At 39.8% G+C, this 17,531-nt stretch overlaps 1 protein-coding gene across 1 annotated transcript in view; it reads left to right on the top strand.

Annotated features, from left to right (window-relative positions):
* LOC126175120 (huntingtin) overlaps window positions 1-17,531 on the top strand; it is a 539,564-nt gene that overhangs the window by 281,939 nt on the left and 240,094 nt on the right. Inside the window, exons 25-26 of the mRNA XM_049921673.1 lie at window positions 10,336-10,472; window positions 15,803-16,036. Coding sequence (XP_049777630.1) covers window positions 10,336-10,472; window positions 15,803-16,036 — 371 coding nt within the window. The remainder of the gene's footprint in view (window positions 1-10,335; window positions 10,473-15,802; window positions 16,037-17,531) is intronic.

Genomic DNA, 17,531 nt, shown 5'->3' with positions numbered 1-17,531 from the left:
TTGATTTGTTATGCGAATGATCAGTGTTGTTATAATTACTAGCGAAGTCCATTGATTCAGACTACCAGAGTGGAAATAAGCAACTAACAGGAATAGCAGGTAAGAAAGATTACGTATTATATTCTCGGTGTATCGAAGAAAATGAAATTTTGATAGCAAATTTTTGGCCAGATCGCTAAACGAGAAAGGGCAAGTTGTATAGTCTCCAACTAGCAACCGCTTAAGTTCTATTCTGGGAGTAGCGTGGAAAACGCATTGTACGAACACGTAATAACACCTAACCAGAGATTAATCACTAGATTACTGAAGTTAAATGGAGAATGAGGTTTGACAATGGTAGGAATAATTAGCGAATTAGTGATGAGAAGATTGTTTGTTAGAACGAGGAAGGAGAAGAAACGGGGACATCACACAAATTATGGAAGAATATGACGATTCTAAATTTATACAAAAATTTCGTACTACTACTTCTCAGTCTCATGCTTGAGAAACTGAAGCATATGAATGAAATGTGAAACTATTTCCTAAGATAAAGCTTTTTACTTGTAGTAGGCCAAATAGGCATTTCATATTGGTACTTCAGGAATTATATTCTGTCATAGTATAAAAATCACCAATATTACCAAAACAGTCTCGCTTATTTGGTGTGTATTACAATTGCTGTAATATTAGAAAGGCCTATTTTCTTATATCCAGCAGGCACTGACAAAATAGATGTAAGCAGATTGAGAAACCACACCAGTGTTGGGTACTATTTGTATTAACAGCTTTTTCAGTATTAGACAACGACATTTCGATTTTTCATGTAGCAAAATGTTTGACAAATTTTGATGAGGTAATAGAATCTTTCACAGGAAGGAAAGCACACCATGTAAAGCTGTAGCAAGATTAGAGAGAAAAAAACGCTAGGACCTAAGGATTGAAGAAATGTGTACCGTATTTACTCGAATCTAAGCCGCACTTTTTTTCCGGTTTTTGTAATCCAAAAAACCGCCTGCGGCTTAGAATCGAGTGCAAAGTAAGCGGAAGTTCTGAAAAATGTGGGTAGTTGCCGCCACAACTAACTTCTGCCGTCGAATATATGTAGCGTTACAAAGGCATGCTTTGCAGGCACAAAGATAAATACTGGCGCCAAAACCTCTGCGTCAGTAAATAAATTAAAAAAAAAAGTTGGAAGACTAGCTTTTTTTCTCCGCCACGAGTTTCGACCACTGCATTTTCATACATTATCCAACGAAGTAAATACAAATTCCGTTTTGTTCATCTTCGAATGCAGCAGCATTTCAATGTACTACGAACATCTGACTGGCAAGACTGTTTGGGATGTTGGTCAACATGGCCAACTCTACATTCTGATTTCTGAATTTTTTTCCTACCTGTGAGAAGAGATGGTTGCTAATAGGAACTATTATGAATTGTGAATCACATGCAGTATTCTCGTTACCATAAGAATAATACGAATATAAACATTTTGCCATGTATTCTTTCATGTTTGCTGCTATCTCATTTAAATCCTGTCTGCCTAATAAACTACGAAACTTGAGTGAGACAACAGCAGAGGCGGAAGAATATACATATCATGTCATTTTTATATTCGTATTATTCTTATGCCTAATAGTGATACAGTCAGAAATGAAGCATGGCAATTGACTAGATTTTTAAATCTAAGATGACTCTAAGTTCTGTGCAGAATTTAATGTACTAAAGAGGCGTCTGCAAAGATTTTCAAATGGAGAAAAATTTCCGCTAAACTCTCGTTCAGAACATCTTCTATCATATGCAGTCTATTATTTGGTTCTTGTTAATCATTATCAAAGAAAGCAGTATTGTAAGTAACAGCAAATAGCAGTCTCTTGCCATTGTTTCGCCAATAAAACGATTCCTTTTTTTAAAAAAAAGGCGACAGGTCGTAAACACTCATTATCAGAATGCGACAAACAATGCATGACACAGTACAGTAATGCATTTTCAGCTTAGAGTGACGTAAACACCTATAACAAAGAGAACGGCACTTATCAGATCAAAGAAAAATAAGCAATCAATTCAAACCAGACGAAGCACGCGAAAAAGGAAGGGTACCCGTATAAATACAGACGGAGCGCCTGACGCATAGCAATGGCTACCTGGTAAAGCTAACTGCTAAGCTTACGACTCGAACCAAACAACTGTAGCTGTATCGTCATTCATTCTACCTAAATTGTGTTTAATATTACAATGGACCAACTTTGTTTCGATTTGGAGGTGCGGCCTAAAACTTTTCTCTCCCCTTGAATTTTGAGTCTCAAATTTCAGGTGTGGCTTAGATTCGGGAAAATTTTTTTCGTTGATTTCGAGTTTCATTTCTCAGGTGCGGCTTAGATTTGAGTAAATACGGTACTGTCTTGCTTGTCTCTTGTCTTTACTGGTTTTATGTATCCTATATTTAATTTTATGTCACACAGAACAGTAAATTATTAGCTAATAGGCAATAAAGAGTCAAAATTTTCTGAAGAGTTCTTGTTCTTCTGGTTATAGATAATCCCATCCAGTATCAATTGTGGAGGTTTTTTTTTTGAAAAAAGAGGGGCAGGATGTCAAACCAGCTGACTGGAAACCAGCTGACTGGGAACAGGAGGGGCACCACAGGACATTTTAATTTCTGCTGTCATGAATATAGTTTGATGGCATCCGTTACAAAATATACTCATTTGAGTTCCACAAAGCGAAAAACAGTGACATGCGGTAGAAGAATGCTGTGTGAAGAGGCGTAGCACTGCACTTTGATACACTTAAAACTGAATAACATGTCTTACGCTTCCTCAAATGAATATGTTTTATATATCAAACTCTTCAGAAATATATGCGCGGAAAAATGAAAATATTTTTGAAAAATCGTTTTTTTAAGTTTATGGTGTCTTATCTCAGATGCTTAAGGGGGTGGAGGGGGGGGGGCGGTGGCGCTGCCATCTAGTATTGCCTGGTTGGAAAGATCGTAGATACGGGGCTGATGTACAGAGCAGTTTGAGTTATAGTTGGGAAGAGGGGTAGGGGGTAGTCTTGACGTGCTCCGTGTTCACATTTAGTGAGTTTGCTGTTTCCTCTTCGTTTACTGCTCTCACGTCAAATGAAAACAAAGTGATTTCTGTGGCTCTGAGCTATCAAGTGAATTAAAATACATTCACATAATTACAGAAGGCTAAAATATGTTATTAGTTTCAGGTTTTATTTTGTTTCCACCTTTCTGACAGTGAGGCATTAATCGCCTTGCAGAACAATGAAGTTACTTTTGTCACTTTGCTAAAGAAATTCAGCTTTTTTCATCTTTTCCGTTGAGGCAGCCAATTTATTTGAAACAAGGTGTTTACCACACTATTGGCTAGCTTAAACTGTTCACTGCATTTAAAGTGCACGTTATCATCTTCTAGCACGTATGACATTACACCACAATATAGAACCAAACATGAGGTAACACAGTACTGGTACCCCAAGAAAATTTTAGATCCCGAAAAGCACACTGAAAAACTTAATACCAGGTCGAGGCCTACTTTGTTGGGAATCTGGACATACAAATGTGCACTTTGAGACGAATTATTCATTTCAGTATAGTTCACGAAATTCCGATGCTCCTTTCATGTCTTGTTTCTTTTATGATATAATGTAAGATCTTTTAGTGTTTTGCATGTACGAACATTCAGGCTTCCTACATTATCGCAGCTGCGCAAGTGCGGTGATGTGTCTTATCTGGTGCTCTCTAGCATCTGCTGGAACAGATGTATTTCTAACAGATCGTGGGAAAATATTGTGAATTGTGGTTTGAAAAGCATTATTTTCAAAGTAAATATCGTTTTACACAAGATGAACTATGTGTGAGAATGTACAATGAATTTCTGAAATCGCAGAGCATTTGAATCTCATTTAAAAATCAACTCTTTGATGACAAAACATTTAGATGAATTTGGAGCCCAGAAGATCAGAGATTTATGATGGTATTAAACATTTTACTGGCACATTTGCGTGATGTCAACATTATATGTCAAAGCTTAGCTTCTCTTGCAGCTTATTCGTCTTAGAGACCAATACTATATGTGAAAGCTTTTCTTTTCTTGTAGCAACACTATGTATATTAATTTAAACCATTAACTTTTCCTATTTGTGTGTTCATGCTACTTAACAATGATGTAGCTACTGGATGAGTACATCACGTGTCCTATGCACCCAATATCCGCTGTCATCACGTGAGATGAGCTATGACTGGCTTACAGAAGCGCATCACAATCTCGATTTCATTGCTTTGGAAAGTAACATGTGGTGTTTGGTAGAAGCAAATTTTTACTTTCGTAATACAAAAATATGCAGCGTACATGTTTCTGCACATCAAAGAACTTTCCAAAACGTTTTTTTCCCCCTGAGTTTCATATTCTAAAGTGCCAGCGGGAAATTCTAAGCCACTGTAAAAACCATAGCCATTCAGATAATTCATAAATTCTACTGTTCCGAGGGAAAGTGTACTGTCATTTAACATGGAGAAAGTGTAGTTTCACTTGGGAGAAAGTATATTTTTAACCCCCCATAACCCTGCATGGTGTACTCTCAAAGAACTTCACTGTTTTATGTAGTTTGATGACTGATGGATCATAATCAACATTTTTTATGCAAAAGAAGGGAAAAGCAACTATCACCTGTTGCAGCTTGATGTGTGGAGCACAGAAATGCATAATAGAAAACAGCATTCGCACTAGCTTTGGAGCACTAGCTACTTTTGTAACAAAAGTAAACACATTCATATACATAACCACTCAGGCTCCCGAAAATACATTCTTATGGCCATAGCAACACTGATTCTTGACACTCGATTATTGAAAGACACAGGGAGAGGATAGTGGGAAAGAGGCATGTCTTTGGACATATGGCTCCACAGTCGCACAACAAGATGAAGAGTACAGAGGGTAGAACAAAAAGAGATGTAGGAAGAGGGAGAGCAGGAGAAAAGAGAGAAAAGTGAAGGTAAATAGGAACAAAGAGAGGGGAGGAAGAGGGAAGAGGGGTTGAGGAGGAGGACGTATGGGGGGGGATGGGGGGGGATAGAGTGAGTGAGAGAGAGAGAGAGAGAGAGAGAGAGAGAGAGAGAGAGAGAGAGAGAGTGTGTGTGTCTGGTTCAGATTCATTAATGAAATTTACCTGAACTCAGGGCAACCTTTGCTCTTTCCTCCATAACCTAACAACTTATTCTCAAATCTGCTTCATCTGGTCCTCCTCAACTCGTAGAGCTACTTCCCTAAATGTCACGCTCCATCTCTCAGATAATTTCATAAATATGTCTGTCACCTGTTCCATGTCAAAAAGTACCTTCCTTACAGCATTGCCATCTGCAGTGGAAAGCAGGAGTTGTTGGAATATATATTAACCTTACCAGAGCCTTCACTGACAGACATACACAATCCAGCTCATCCACAAACAAATTTCCCATGCCATCTACTCCACTGACACCAGTAAACCTGTTAAGCAGCCACCAAACAGCACTCCTCTGATCACGTGGCATCCTCCACCAGGGCTTCTACTACCTTTTGTCTTGTTCTGAGATGAGGTATATCCTACATAGAATCCTACTCGCATCCCCCACAGTAATGGTCTGCACCCAGCCAACGTACAGAATGTCATTGTGCATCACTGTTCAAATCCTGCTCCCAGTTCTCTCCACCTCATGTGTCGTTCCCTTGTGATAGGCCCAGCTGCAAGACCTGCCCCATACTCACCCACCAATTTCTACCACAATCCAGTCACAGATGTTTCCCATACAATGACAGGCAGGGTCACATGTCAAAGCAACCATGTTTTATATCAGCTATACTGCAGCTACTGTACAGCATTCTATGTGGGCATGACAAACAACGAACTGTCTGCTCACATTATTGATCACCACCAAACTGCGCCAAACCACAGACTTGACCATCCAGGTGCAGAAAATGCTGCACACTGCAACAGAAATGACTTCAACAGTATTTCATTACTTGAGCTATTTGGGTACACCTTTCTAGCACAGGTTTTTCTAAACTACGCAGGCGGGAATTATTGCTCCAGCATATCCTATGCTCTTGTAATCACCCTGGCCTAAACCTCCGCTGACTTTTCCCCCCCTTCCCAGTGGTCTCTCTCTCTCTCTCTCTCTCTCTCTCTCTCCCTCCCTCCCCCTCCCTCCCTCCACCCCCCTCTTCCCCCTCCCCGTCTTCTTCTTTCCCTCTGCCCTTTTCAACCCCTCTCCCTTCTCTCTTCCCTTCTGCCCTTTCTCCCTCTTCACCGTAACCTTCACCTTCACCTTCACCTTTCTTTCTTCTTTCCACCTCCCTTCCCTCTTCCTCCTCCCCCTATCTTCCCCCTCCTCTCCCTTTTCGTACATCTCATTTTGCTGTATGCTCTGTACTCTTTTCATCTTGTTGTGTGGCCGCAGAGTCATCTGTCCCTAAACCTACCTTTGTCCCACTAGCCCCCTCCTCGCTTTCTGCCCTACCCCTCCCCACCTCCATCAGCTTGGACAACTGCTTTCAGTAACTGAGTATCAATAATCAGTCTTGCTGTGACCACAGGAGTGTGCTTTTGGGTGTCTGTGAGTTTGTGTGTATGAATGTGTGTACTTTTGCTAGAAAAAGAAACTAATGTGGATGCTGTTTTCTGTTAGGTGTTTCTGTGTTCCACACATCAACCCGCTTTAGGTGAGTGGTTGCCATTCAATTGTTTTGTGTATTGCTCCATCCAGGAATTTCCATTATTGTTATATAATCAACAGTTCCAAATTCTCTCACTGACTGAGAAGTTTATAATTTAACTTAGGCCATTATACAATGTAATTAATACATATTACTTTGAGATTAAAATTTTTATTCTTAACTGAATATCACAAGAAGTGAACCGTGATTGTGCAACTATAACAAAGGGCTAAATTATAATATTTTATGCACGCAAAAGTATACTTTCTTAATAAGCACAATTTGTGTGATGAATGCTGGTTTTACAACTTTGTTGTTGCAGCTGTATCAGGACAAGTAACTGGTGAAAAAAATGTGATTTGATTGCAAATGAACAAGGCGTATATTATTCATATTTCCCATATAGGTGTGAATTTCTTTGATAACTGCCAAAAATAGTGTTAAAATAATTAATTTTTTTTTAAATGTGTTGGATGAAATGGAATGTGGCAAATGAATTTTGTTCAGACAGTTGATGTTAAACATTAAGAAAGTTAAGTACCTGGAATGTAGACTTCTTCCTAGTGACATAATCATTATAGATTATTTAAACTACACAGTTTAAATACCTCTACACTGTTATAACTTCGGATGACAGTGTGTTTCTAGATGCTGGAGCATGAGGTGATTCAGCTTAGCTGAAATTGTGCCACATCACTAGACTGCTATATGACAAGGAAAAAACAGACCACCTTAAGAGGAAATTTATATATCCAACATCTCCCTGTTGGCTCTGAATGTTTGAGGGCAACAACAGTACATGAACAAGCACTACAGGGGATCAAAATAAAAATGTTGCACTGGGCCAAGGGTGTGTCAAAGCTCAATCATGTGAGAAACAAACATGTGAGGGGATCCACAGGACTTAAACAGTCACCAACAATTTGAGAGAAACATGCCTTGAGTTAGGCCATTCCAGCTCAAGTACCCACCCAGAGAGCTGGGTGGACGAGAGTGGATGAATGGCTGATGTGAGGGCAGTCCCACAGCCTGGCCACAGTGTACATGATCATATTCCACTGGCTGAGCAAGTGTGGTATGGGTGGGCTGAGCTGCATCTGATGGGTAACCTACACTATGTGCACCTGTCAAGAAGTGTGACGAGGGCTCACAAGAACACACGTTACCCTCAGGCCAGTGTAAGAATATCCTATCTTAGATGGTATGGGAAATCAGCAGAACTAATGACGACAACTCTCTTGCAAAAATTGTACTCCCAGAAGGAAGCTGACTCTGTCGCTGTCCCAAGAAGCAATATTTGGCCAAGCCATAACTTGTAATTGCTGGCCATATCTGGGTGCCAGATCATGCAACCTGCAGGCCTTCTCCAGTCTGGAGTCAATGTTTTGTTCTTTCCACCAAATCCTGTCTGAAAGTCCAGTGACTTCCCCACTGTGACAAGTATTTTTGAGCACCTAATGAAAACAATGTCGCAAAAAGTCCTCACAGGAGGTAGCACTTTCCTGAGGAGTGAGGGAATGACCAACGAGAATGCTTGCATGGCTGAAAGGTCTGATGTTAAAACAATTTCAGTTGTTGCTCAGAGTTCATGGAATTGGGAGTGGTCAGTAGACTTCCTGAGTTTTGGGGCAAGTTGTGGGCTCTGGAGCAGAGGAGATGTTTGGGGAATTATACTTTAGGATTCCTAAAGCTGTTTTTCAACATGTAAAGTCTGTGAAAATTCACCATTATATTAGCATGTGTGTTTAATTAGTCATCTCCTGGTTTTGCAGACAAGCATTGCAGTGAAGTGAGTGTGCACTAGCTCAGCAGGGAGAGGCTTCATATCAGTGTGGAGCCACTAGCTGACTAGAGGCAGTGTTGAAGTGGGCATGGCAGTGTCTAATAAAAAACTGGGAGCCAGCTGGAAATGGTGTGCCTGCCTCCACAGGTGGGTGATGAGCATGGCTGACAGTCATGCGGAGGACCTGGATTTGATTCCCGGTGCAGCCAGGGATGTTTCCTTGGTAGGAGGATTGGAATGTAGTCCACTCACCTTTGTGATGCCAGCTGAGGAGATGCTCGAATGAGAAGTAGTGGCCCCAAGGTCTGCAAAGCTGACAACAACTGGGAGAGGCGTGCACTTGACCCTGACTCCCTCTGTACTGTATCCAAAAGGCACTACTGGTTGAGGATGACAAAGTGATTAGTTGGTTCCAACAGGCCTGAGTGAGGCAATAGCAGCAGAAGTACAGTAATAAGAGGTGGTTTATTGATTGTTAGTAGTGTATGTCTTCCAACCCAGTGTTGAGATTCCAAAATATTTGTGAGTGCTTGTTAGTAGCCACAAGACATTAATCATTGGTCTTGTAAGTTTAGCAAATTAGTAAATTGATCTTAGTCTGCCGAGAAATAGTTTTGAGTTAATCGATCTGTATCTCATGTAACATGTCTCAAGCCCGAAGAACACATGGATTCAATGTCAGCTGCAAGTGAGACCTCACAATGTACCACAGACTATCCCAGGATAAGTCAAAGCAACATTTTAAGGTTAAAGGGGACATGTAAGTGACACGCCTCTAACCTCAAGGTGCACCCAACAGAAAATTATGTTGGACATCTACCAAACAAGCAGACCCTGTGTCTATGGGGGACACAATTGGGGGAAAAAGCCTATAAAGCTAAAACTATTCCACTGAATCAAAAACTACAAATTACTGTCTGAAGTATTCTTCAGTCTCCAACATATTTCCCATCGGCAGTTAATCCACAGCTGTAATGCTGAGTGTGGTACATTAAATTTGTCTGCAACTTGACTTTTGAAACACCTAACTCTTCACAGTTCTGTCCTTGATATAGTGTCTTTTAATGGCAATGTCTCACTTTCAAGGCAGTTGACCACTTCAAGTACTTAGGGAGTCTTTTTAGCAGAGACAATAGAGCAGTAATAGAAATAGACGCCCGTCTAGCAGCAGCTAATAGAACTTTTTACAGCTGTATCAAAATTTTAAGGATGAGATCACTTAGTACTGAATTCAAAATCCGTTTTTATCAGTCAACTATTGTACCAGTATCATTATATGGATGTGAAGCTATTACATTCAGGAAAAAAGATGAAGAAAAACTGTTGATATTTGAAAGAAAAATACTAAGAAAAATATTTGGACCAATCTTCGATGAAAATGTCATGGAGTGGAGGACAAGGAAAAATGAAGAACTTCGGGAGCTGTACAAACATAGTACCATTGTGGAAATGTTAAAGAAGAGAAGACTGAACTGGGCTGGTCATGTAGCAAGGATGCCGGAGAACAGACTACCCAAAATAGCATCCACTAAGAAATTAGAAGGAAAGAGAAGAAGAGGAAGACCTCGAATTAGGTGGATGGAGAATATCCGGGAAGATGCAGCTAGGATGGGCATCAACTCTGATTGGACAACAATTTCCCTGGATAGAAATAATTGGAAGAGGCTCGTAGAGCAGGTGTATGGTCGATAAGGCCTTAGCCACGTGTAAAGTAAGTAAAGTAAGTAATGGCAATGGTTGGCTGTCAAATGTAACTTCAGTATGTCTACAACAAAATAAATTTTACAGTTAGGTTGACTGATTTCATAACCAATGTAGCTCACTGATGCTTCATTGTTGTGCATTACATTAAGTGTTCTGGAATTTTGACAGGTATACCAGCATTAACACCTGTTGTAGAAGATATTTTCCTTCTGCGTGGCAGTAGTGGCGGTGCAGATCTGCGGGAATTAGATACACAGCGTGAAGTTCTGGTGTCAATGTTGCTTCGTTTGGTAGAATACCACCAGGTAATTTTATTTCTTTCCTTCTGAGATAATTCTGAAATAGTTTTCATATAGACATATAAATTTTGCTAATGTTGGGTTCTTATGCAGGCTTCTAGTCAGAAGTACCACAAAGCACAATTGAACAACTTGAAATTCACAGTGGCAGATACTATTCACAGTCCAAAATGCTGTGTACCAAGTACATGCAGAGGATTATTGCTACCACTAATAATGATCACACTGATTTGTTTCGTGGTTCTACATTTAGTCTAAGTTGGAGGGTATTTGTACCAGAATTTCAAAGATTAGTTAAATGGCTTATTTCACACTGTTTCTACAAACAGAATTGTAGTTTGTTGTAGCATTCACAGTCTTCGTCATTTTTAAATTTTATTTGAACTGATAACTAGTTTCAGCTTTATAACCATCATTAGTTCTTATAAGGAGGCAATGAAAAGGGCGAAATGGAAGGGTCAGTGTGTAATTTAACCAATGTTTTTCAAAGAACGTAATATGAGAATAGCAGTGGAGAGAACCAGGACAGTGTTCTTCTCTGGTGAAAACCCAATAAGATCAAAAACTGTAACTGACAACAAAATCATTGAGGGAGTTACATAGTTGGGCTTCCACAACATGTATCACAATTTGCTGGATTCCATCACCACACTTACCCGATTTACACATTTCGTGCGAACAGCACAATCAACACATGGTCGCAAAGAATAGTAACATCCATTAGTTACATTACAAAAGCTAATTACAGTATCTTTTTAGGAGTTAGTTGTTTCCATGTTTCATGGATCACAAATACAAACTCTTACTATGATATGGAGCAGCCCAGTATTACAATTATAGTACATCTTCTCAGTGGAAAATATGGCAACATGTTGACCAGTTACATGATTTTTTAAGGGTTTATCTTTTTTTCATTCATGCAGTAATTTTTCCTGAATTATGTTTAATGTCTCTTTCACTTCCTCTTAAAACAAACACATGTGCATGCGTGTGGACCCACCCACCCACCCACCCACCCACCCACCAACACACACACACACACACACACACACACACACACACACACACACACACACACACACGCCTACCGCATCTTCATAAATTCTTCTGTAGAGAGTGAAAACTGGACTCTATCACCTGCCCAAATGAAACAAATAGAGTCAACCAAAATAAAGTTCTCGCACTATTTAGCGAGTTTTTCATTGCTGGACTGTAAAAGTAGTGAAATATGGAAGAATGGCTGGCCGTTCATAGCATCATGCAAATAATAATGAAATACTGGAACAACTGCTTACAGCACTCCAACACACATTTAAATGTAGTGTAAGCAAAATGGCCAATAGAAACCATGAGACTGACGAAAACAGAGGTGCACGTAGAGAAGATGGAAGGCCCAATAAGGAGCCAAAACAACTCTTAACTGCCTATTCACACATTCCTTTTTGTGGCCAGCAAGCAAACATGTTGGTGTGCTGACTGTCTAAATTGGCTTGAATTCCATTTCATTTCTGCGCATTGTGTAGAGTTGAAGACAAGTCATTAATATGTAAAAGAGTATCAGAATATAAACAAATGTTGTTGATAGAAACTGAAACACACGTTCTTTCAGATGGAATGGGAAGGGGAGACAGCCTGTGCATGCACTCACTTGAGATTCTATGCCGCACCGGTGGAGTGATTTCAAGAGAAAAGAACGCAGAACATGGCAACTAGGTGCAAAGCCTACACAAATTTTTAAACTGAAGAGTTTCAACAGCAGTTGTGTCTGTTGATGTCAGAAGTAAATACTTTCACAACTGGAGCAGAACTAAATGAAGTATGCACTGTTTCAAAAGAGTGTAAACCATTAACAGCAGTGCAGGGAATTCAAAAGAAAATGAAAACTCTATCATCTCAGTACTTTTCAGAAACTTTTGCAATAGGAGCCTCTTCTCTCACCTGCTCATCCACTTTTTGTTCCCAAATGACCATTCTCTTCTTTTTGTGTTGTTCATTTGAGCAAAATATATGTACCTTGAGGGAGTAAGCTCTATGAATATACTGTACTGGTGCAGATAGGGGAAACATTATTGGTTTTTGGAAGACAATGAATGTGTGCATATAGCCTCAGTAGCACTTAGAGAAAGATAGTATGTAAGCAGCGTGGAACATTCAAATTATTCATTAAATAGACAATTTATACTTAGAATAATTAGTGTGTATTAAAATTTGTGACAATTAAAGGAAGATTAATGAGCTGAGCTGCAAATTAAATAACTTTAACTAGGAAGAAGAGAGGTGATACTGGCAGTTAGGCTTCTTAAGGGAAAACAGGTACAGAAAAATAAACCAACTTATATTGCCTTTGTAGACCTAGAAACAGCATTTAATAATTTTATCTGGCAATAGATATTCAGAATGCTGAAGAAAGCAGTTCTGAAATACAAAGACATCTTCTACAAAAATGAAATGACTATCATTAGGAATTTTCATTAGGAACACGAAGCAAAAATCAGAAAAGGACTCGAGACAAAGATGTGCTCTCTCTTCTCTTATATTCAGTGCTTACATCCAGGAAGCTATAGACCAGGTTCATGAAACTATTGTGATGGGAGCCAGAGTTAGCAGGCGATAGACGTTCTGTGTTAACACTGATGGTATTGCTGTGGTCATGGAAATGAAAGAAGACATAGAGGAGGTCCTCAGTACAATGGAAATCATTTTCTGTAATGAGTATGGTACGTGAATAAGCAAGCGGAAAACTAAAGCTATGGTTTTCAGTACTGAAGAAGAGTATCAAATTTTAAGAACAAGAATTTGAAGAGAGGAACTAGAAGTGATAGAGGAATTTACCTATTTGGGAAGAAGCATGACATGGGATGGTAGAAGCTGGAAAGAAATTGTGGGTGAATACTGCAGGCCAAAATTACATTTAATTTGAGAAAGAAATTACTCAACAGCAAGAACACCAGCCTGGAAACAAGGAAACAGACCATGGAAGCATTTGTTTGTAGACTGGCTATATATGGACGTGAATCTTGGAGAATAGGAAATCAAGAGAAGATGGCATGAAGTGCTGGAGATTTGGTGCTACAGAAGAATGATGAAGATCACCAGAAGAGACAGAGTTACAAGTGAAGAGGTGCTGAGAAATTTCTGTGGAGACACATCCAAACAAGAAAAGACCAACTCCAAACTTGTGGAACTCATTTTAAGCATCACTGGAAGAATAGCAGGAGGAGTTGTTGAGAGAAAGAATCACTGAGGATGAGCAAGGATGTCCTACATGTAGCAGGTTATACATGATGTGGGATTCACCACATATCTGGAAATTAATTGTAAGGCGTACAGTAGAGAGGAATGGCATACTACTGCAAATCAACCTTCGGATTGAACACTATAGAGAAACAGAGAACTAAGAATAGTTAAACTGTGGACAGGTTCACTAACCACACCTTGTTGCTACAGAAATTTCATAAAGAGTCAGATTAACTCTAGAGAGACTGTTAAAGATATCTATTGCTAATATTTTGTGTGTGACTATTTATTATGTCACAATGAGTGAAAGGCAAACAGTGATTGGCTGCCATGTGTGTGAATGGATTCCATGTAAGATACTGTGTGGCTTCAACTAAAATAAAAACTAATTATTAAAGTAACATTCATTTTTCAAATTTTTTTTCAGAATCATAGTCCTGGTAGTTAGATTAAAGCATTAGCATGTTCTGTAGAAATAATTAGCATTTGAACCATTTCGACCCGCAGGCTCAAGGCCAACATTGATATTGTGCCACAACACCGCGTGCTAGTAAATTTTGCCTGCAGCTCTTGTTGTCACTATAAACCAAAGGTAATGGATCAGTGTGACTTGAGTAGATGTGCAGGATATCTCACAGACATATGTATGAACTGTACCATAAAATCAGTGAGTTTGAAAGAGGGCACTGTATTGGCATGAGAGAATATGATGCATCCATCCAGGAAATTGCAGCTCATATGGGATGAAGTGTTTCAGCAGTGCAACAAGTGTGTGCAGAATGGTTCACAGAAGGCCGTAGAACCTGATGAGATGGGTCGGGTCTCACCAGCCAGACCACCCCCCTGAGAAGATCAAAACCTCATCTGAAATGGCATTGTAGGACAGATCTGCATCTTCCTCAGCTGTGGCACAACAATGTAACAGTGTAAAACGTCATACACTATCAGGGGTGATAGTCTATTGCTGTTAATTATGGCATGGGTTACATGCACATCATCCACTTTTCCACCTGCCTTTGACAAATGTGCAGATATGTGCTAGATGGCAGTGGTGTATGTAACAATGTCATTTGGGACAGGGATGGCATCAGATAATGGTTTTGAACGAATTCAGGTTCTGTTTGTTTGAAAATGGTGGCCACATTTTGGTTTGCCACAGTCAGAGGGGGTGGCATCACAGTGGCTGCATTCACACAAGATGTACAGCACTGACTCGAGGCCTTATGGTGTGCAGTGCTCTTGGGTACAACCTTAAATCACAGTTGGTTCATATCCAGGGCATTGTGACCAGTGTGAGCTATATGAATGGCATAATGCGATCCATAGCCATACCCTTTCTGCACACCACCCCAGGTGCCATTTTCCAGCAAGAAAATGCACACCCACTTGTTGTGGCATGAGCACATGCCTTTCTGGTGTCACAGGATATTAGCCTTTTGTCCTGGCCCACTGCATCACCAGAGTTGTCACCAATTGAAAATGTGCGGGATAGGGTGAAACGATGAGTGCAGTGCTGTGACCCAATGCCAACCAACAAAGATGAACTTTGGAACAAAGTGAATGCAGCGTCAATGGCTATATCGCAGAACGCCATTTGCACCATATATGTGTCAATGCCATCACACATAGAACATCAGGGCCAATGGCAGACCCTGTGCCTACTAGGCAACAGGACGCATGCTGAAGTGAGGTTATTGAAATGCTAATGTCCTTGTCCTGTGAATATGAACATCTCTAGTTGTTCAAGGTGTTTTTCCCCCTCCTGATCACGAGAGCACAGTAGGTTGCTCTCCTTGTCTAATACTTATGTGTACCTTGTGGCATGTATAAACATAGAGGACTAATTTCCCATTTTCTCTAGCACTTTGTTTAGTGTTTGCTGTAAGCAGTGTGTATGTAGGCACTAAAAGCACAAGTCCTGGCTCTGATATGATGTTCATAGAAATTTCTCACTATTTACCTGTTTTGAGCTCCCAGCTAAGTTATAAACTCGATGTACATTTTTGATGATGACAGATTTAATCATTTGCACTTTGCTCATTTGCCAGTTGAACACAATAAGGAATTACACAGGTGTTGATCACATGTGTGCACTACAGGTGCTGGAGCTGCTGGCTTTGGTGCTAAGCGAGCGCGAGAGCGAGGAGCGCTGGCGGCGTTGGTCGCGCCAGGTGGTGGATGCGGTGCTGCCGCTCCTCGCCAGTGGCCGCATCCGGCTCGAGTCCCGCGAGGCACAGCAGGCGCTCAACCGCGTCCTGGGAGCTGCTGCACCCAGTGTGCTGCGCCCCGCCGACCCCCTCTTGCGCTCTCTTTTTGCACCGTTCCCGAACCCGGTACTGTTCACTCACTCGTTTATTCATTTTTGCACCATTTCAATTCAGTATACAATGGCAGTTCATTCTTAGCCATATTCAATTGTTGTCAGTAAAATCTTACATTTAATTGTTCTGTTTGCTCCCATCATTTTTATGTTTCTGCCTGCAATATATTATTATTTATAATGTGTCTTGCATATTATAACAACAACATTAACATATTGGGGTTGGCAGTCATGCTAGATACACCCAACCTTGAATCCCAAAAATGTATGTCACACATTCTTTATTTAGAACTTACTTATTTTTAAATATTTGAAGATGTATTTTACAGTGGTAGGTTGTGAAAATAGCAGTTTGTCTTGTCCTACTTGTGCTAATCATCACTAGGGGTGATAATGGAAGTTCTTTATTTGATGCATTTGTTTGGTGCGCATGCCAATGTCTGATGAACTGTGCCAGAGTTAAGTAAATTGTGCTCATAGCAAGAATATTGTTGGTGGTTTTTATTTGCAGACTTTGTTGCATTACTCCTGTTTTCATAACTTTGTTGAAACATATAAGCAATGAAATTAAGGTAATATGGCTTAAAACATCACTTATCAAACATTGGAATTGAAGAGCTCCTTAACAAGTTGGAACTGGGTGAAATGACAAATTGTCAGAAGTCTGCTTATTCATTTAAGCTTTATGATGAAAACATTGCTGCAGATACAAAAGAAGGAACTGATTGTTAACGGGGGACTGATGACCTCAGAAACTAACTAGCGAAGTTTTTAGTAGAGTATGACAAATGATTTAAATTCAGTAGTCAACACCGTGCATTTATATAGAAAATAAAAAATAATGGAAAACTATTAACATTTGTCTATTCCTGAAGAAGGAACAAGGAACTTCACTTGACAAAGTTCTTGGAAGTATGAAGTGCTTTGGTAAATTTAAAAAGTCAAGTAATTCAAATGGGCGAAGTATACTGGTATTGTCCAGATTTCCAACCCTTCAGGCTCCATGTGTTAACTTCCATAGTATGGGAATTTGATGTGTGTGTGTGTGTGTGTGTGTGTGTGTGTGTGTGTGTGTGAGAGAGAGAGAGAGAGAGAGAGAGAGAGAGAGAGAGAGTAATCTACTAATGATGACTAAGAATCAAAGTCATTAAGACTCGGATAGGTCGCTCTCGTCCCTTTTCAACCCTTCTCAGCCTATTTTCTGAGGAAGTAACTGTTAGTTCTGAAAGACAGGCAGTATGAAACTTTTACTTTTATGTGCGTTTGTCAGCAGTTCTTACATTTAGGATTATGAAGATAAGTACTAACCAAAAATTCCGTCTGATAATTTATTATTTTCCTTGACTGAATTTTCCTGTGATACAACATAATAAACTTTCTGTTTGACAGAATACTGTCACTGAATTGTTTATTAAAGGACAAAAATATGCTCTGAAATTCATATCAGATTCATCATGTGTGTGGAGGTTTTTGCATGGGCACCAGCTGTGTTGGGGGATGGATGAAAT

The sequence above is a fragment of the Schistocerca cancellata genome, chromosome 3 (genome assembly GCF_023864275.1).
Source record: "Schistocerca cancellata isolate TAMUIC-IGC-003103 chromosome 3, iqSchCanc2.1, whole genome shotgun sequence".
Taxonomy (NCBI): domain Eukaryota; kingdom Metazoa; phylum Arthropoda; class Insecta; order Orthoptera; family Acrididae; genus Schistocerca; species Schistocerca cancellata.
Note: the sequence above shows the minus strand (reverse complement) of the source record. Positions and strands in the feature narration are given on the sequence as shown.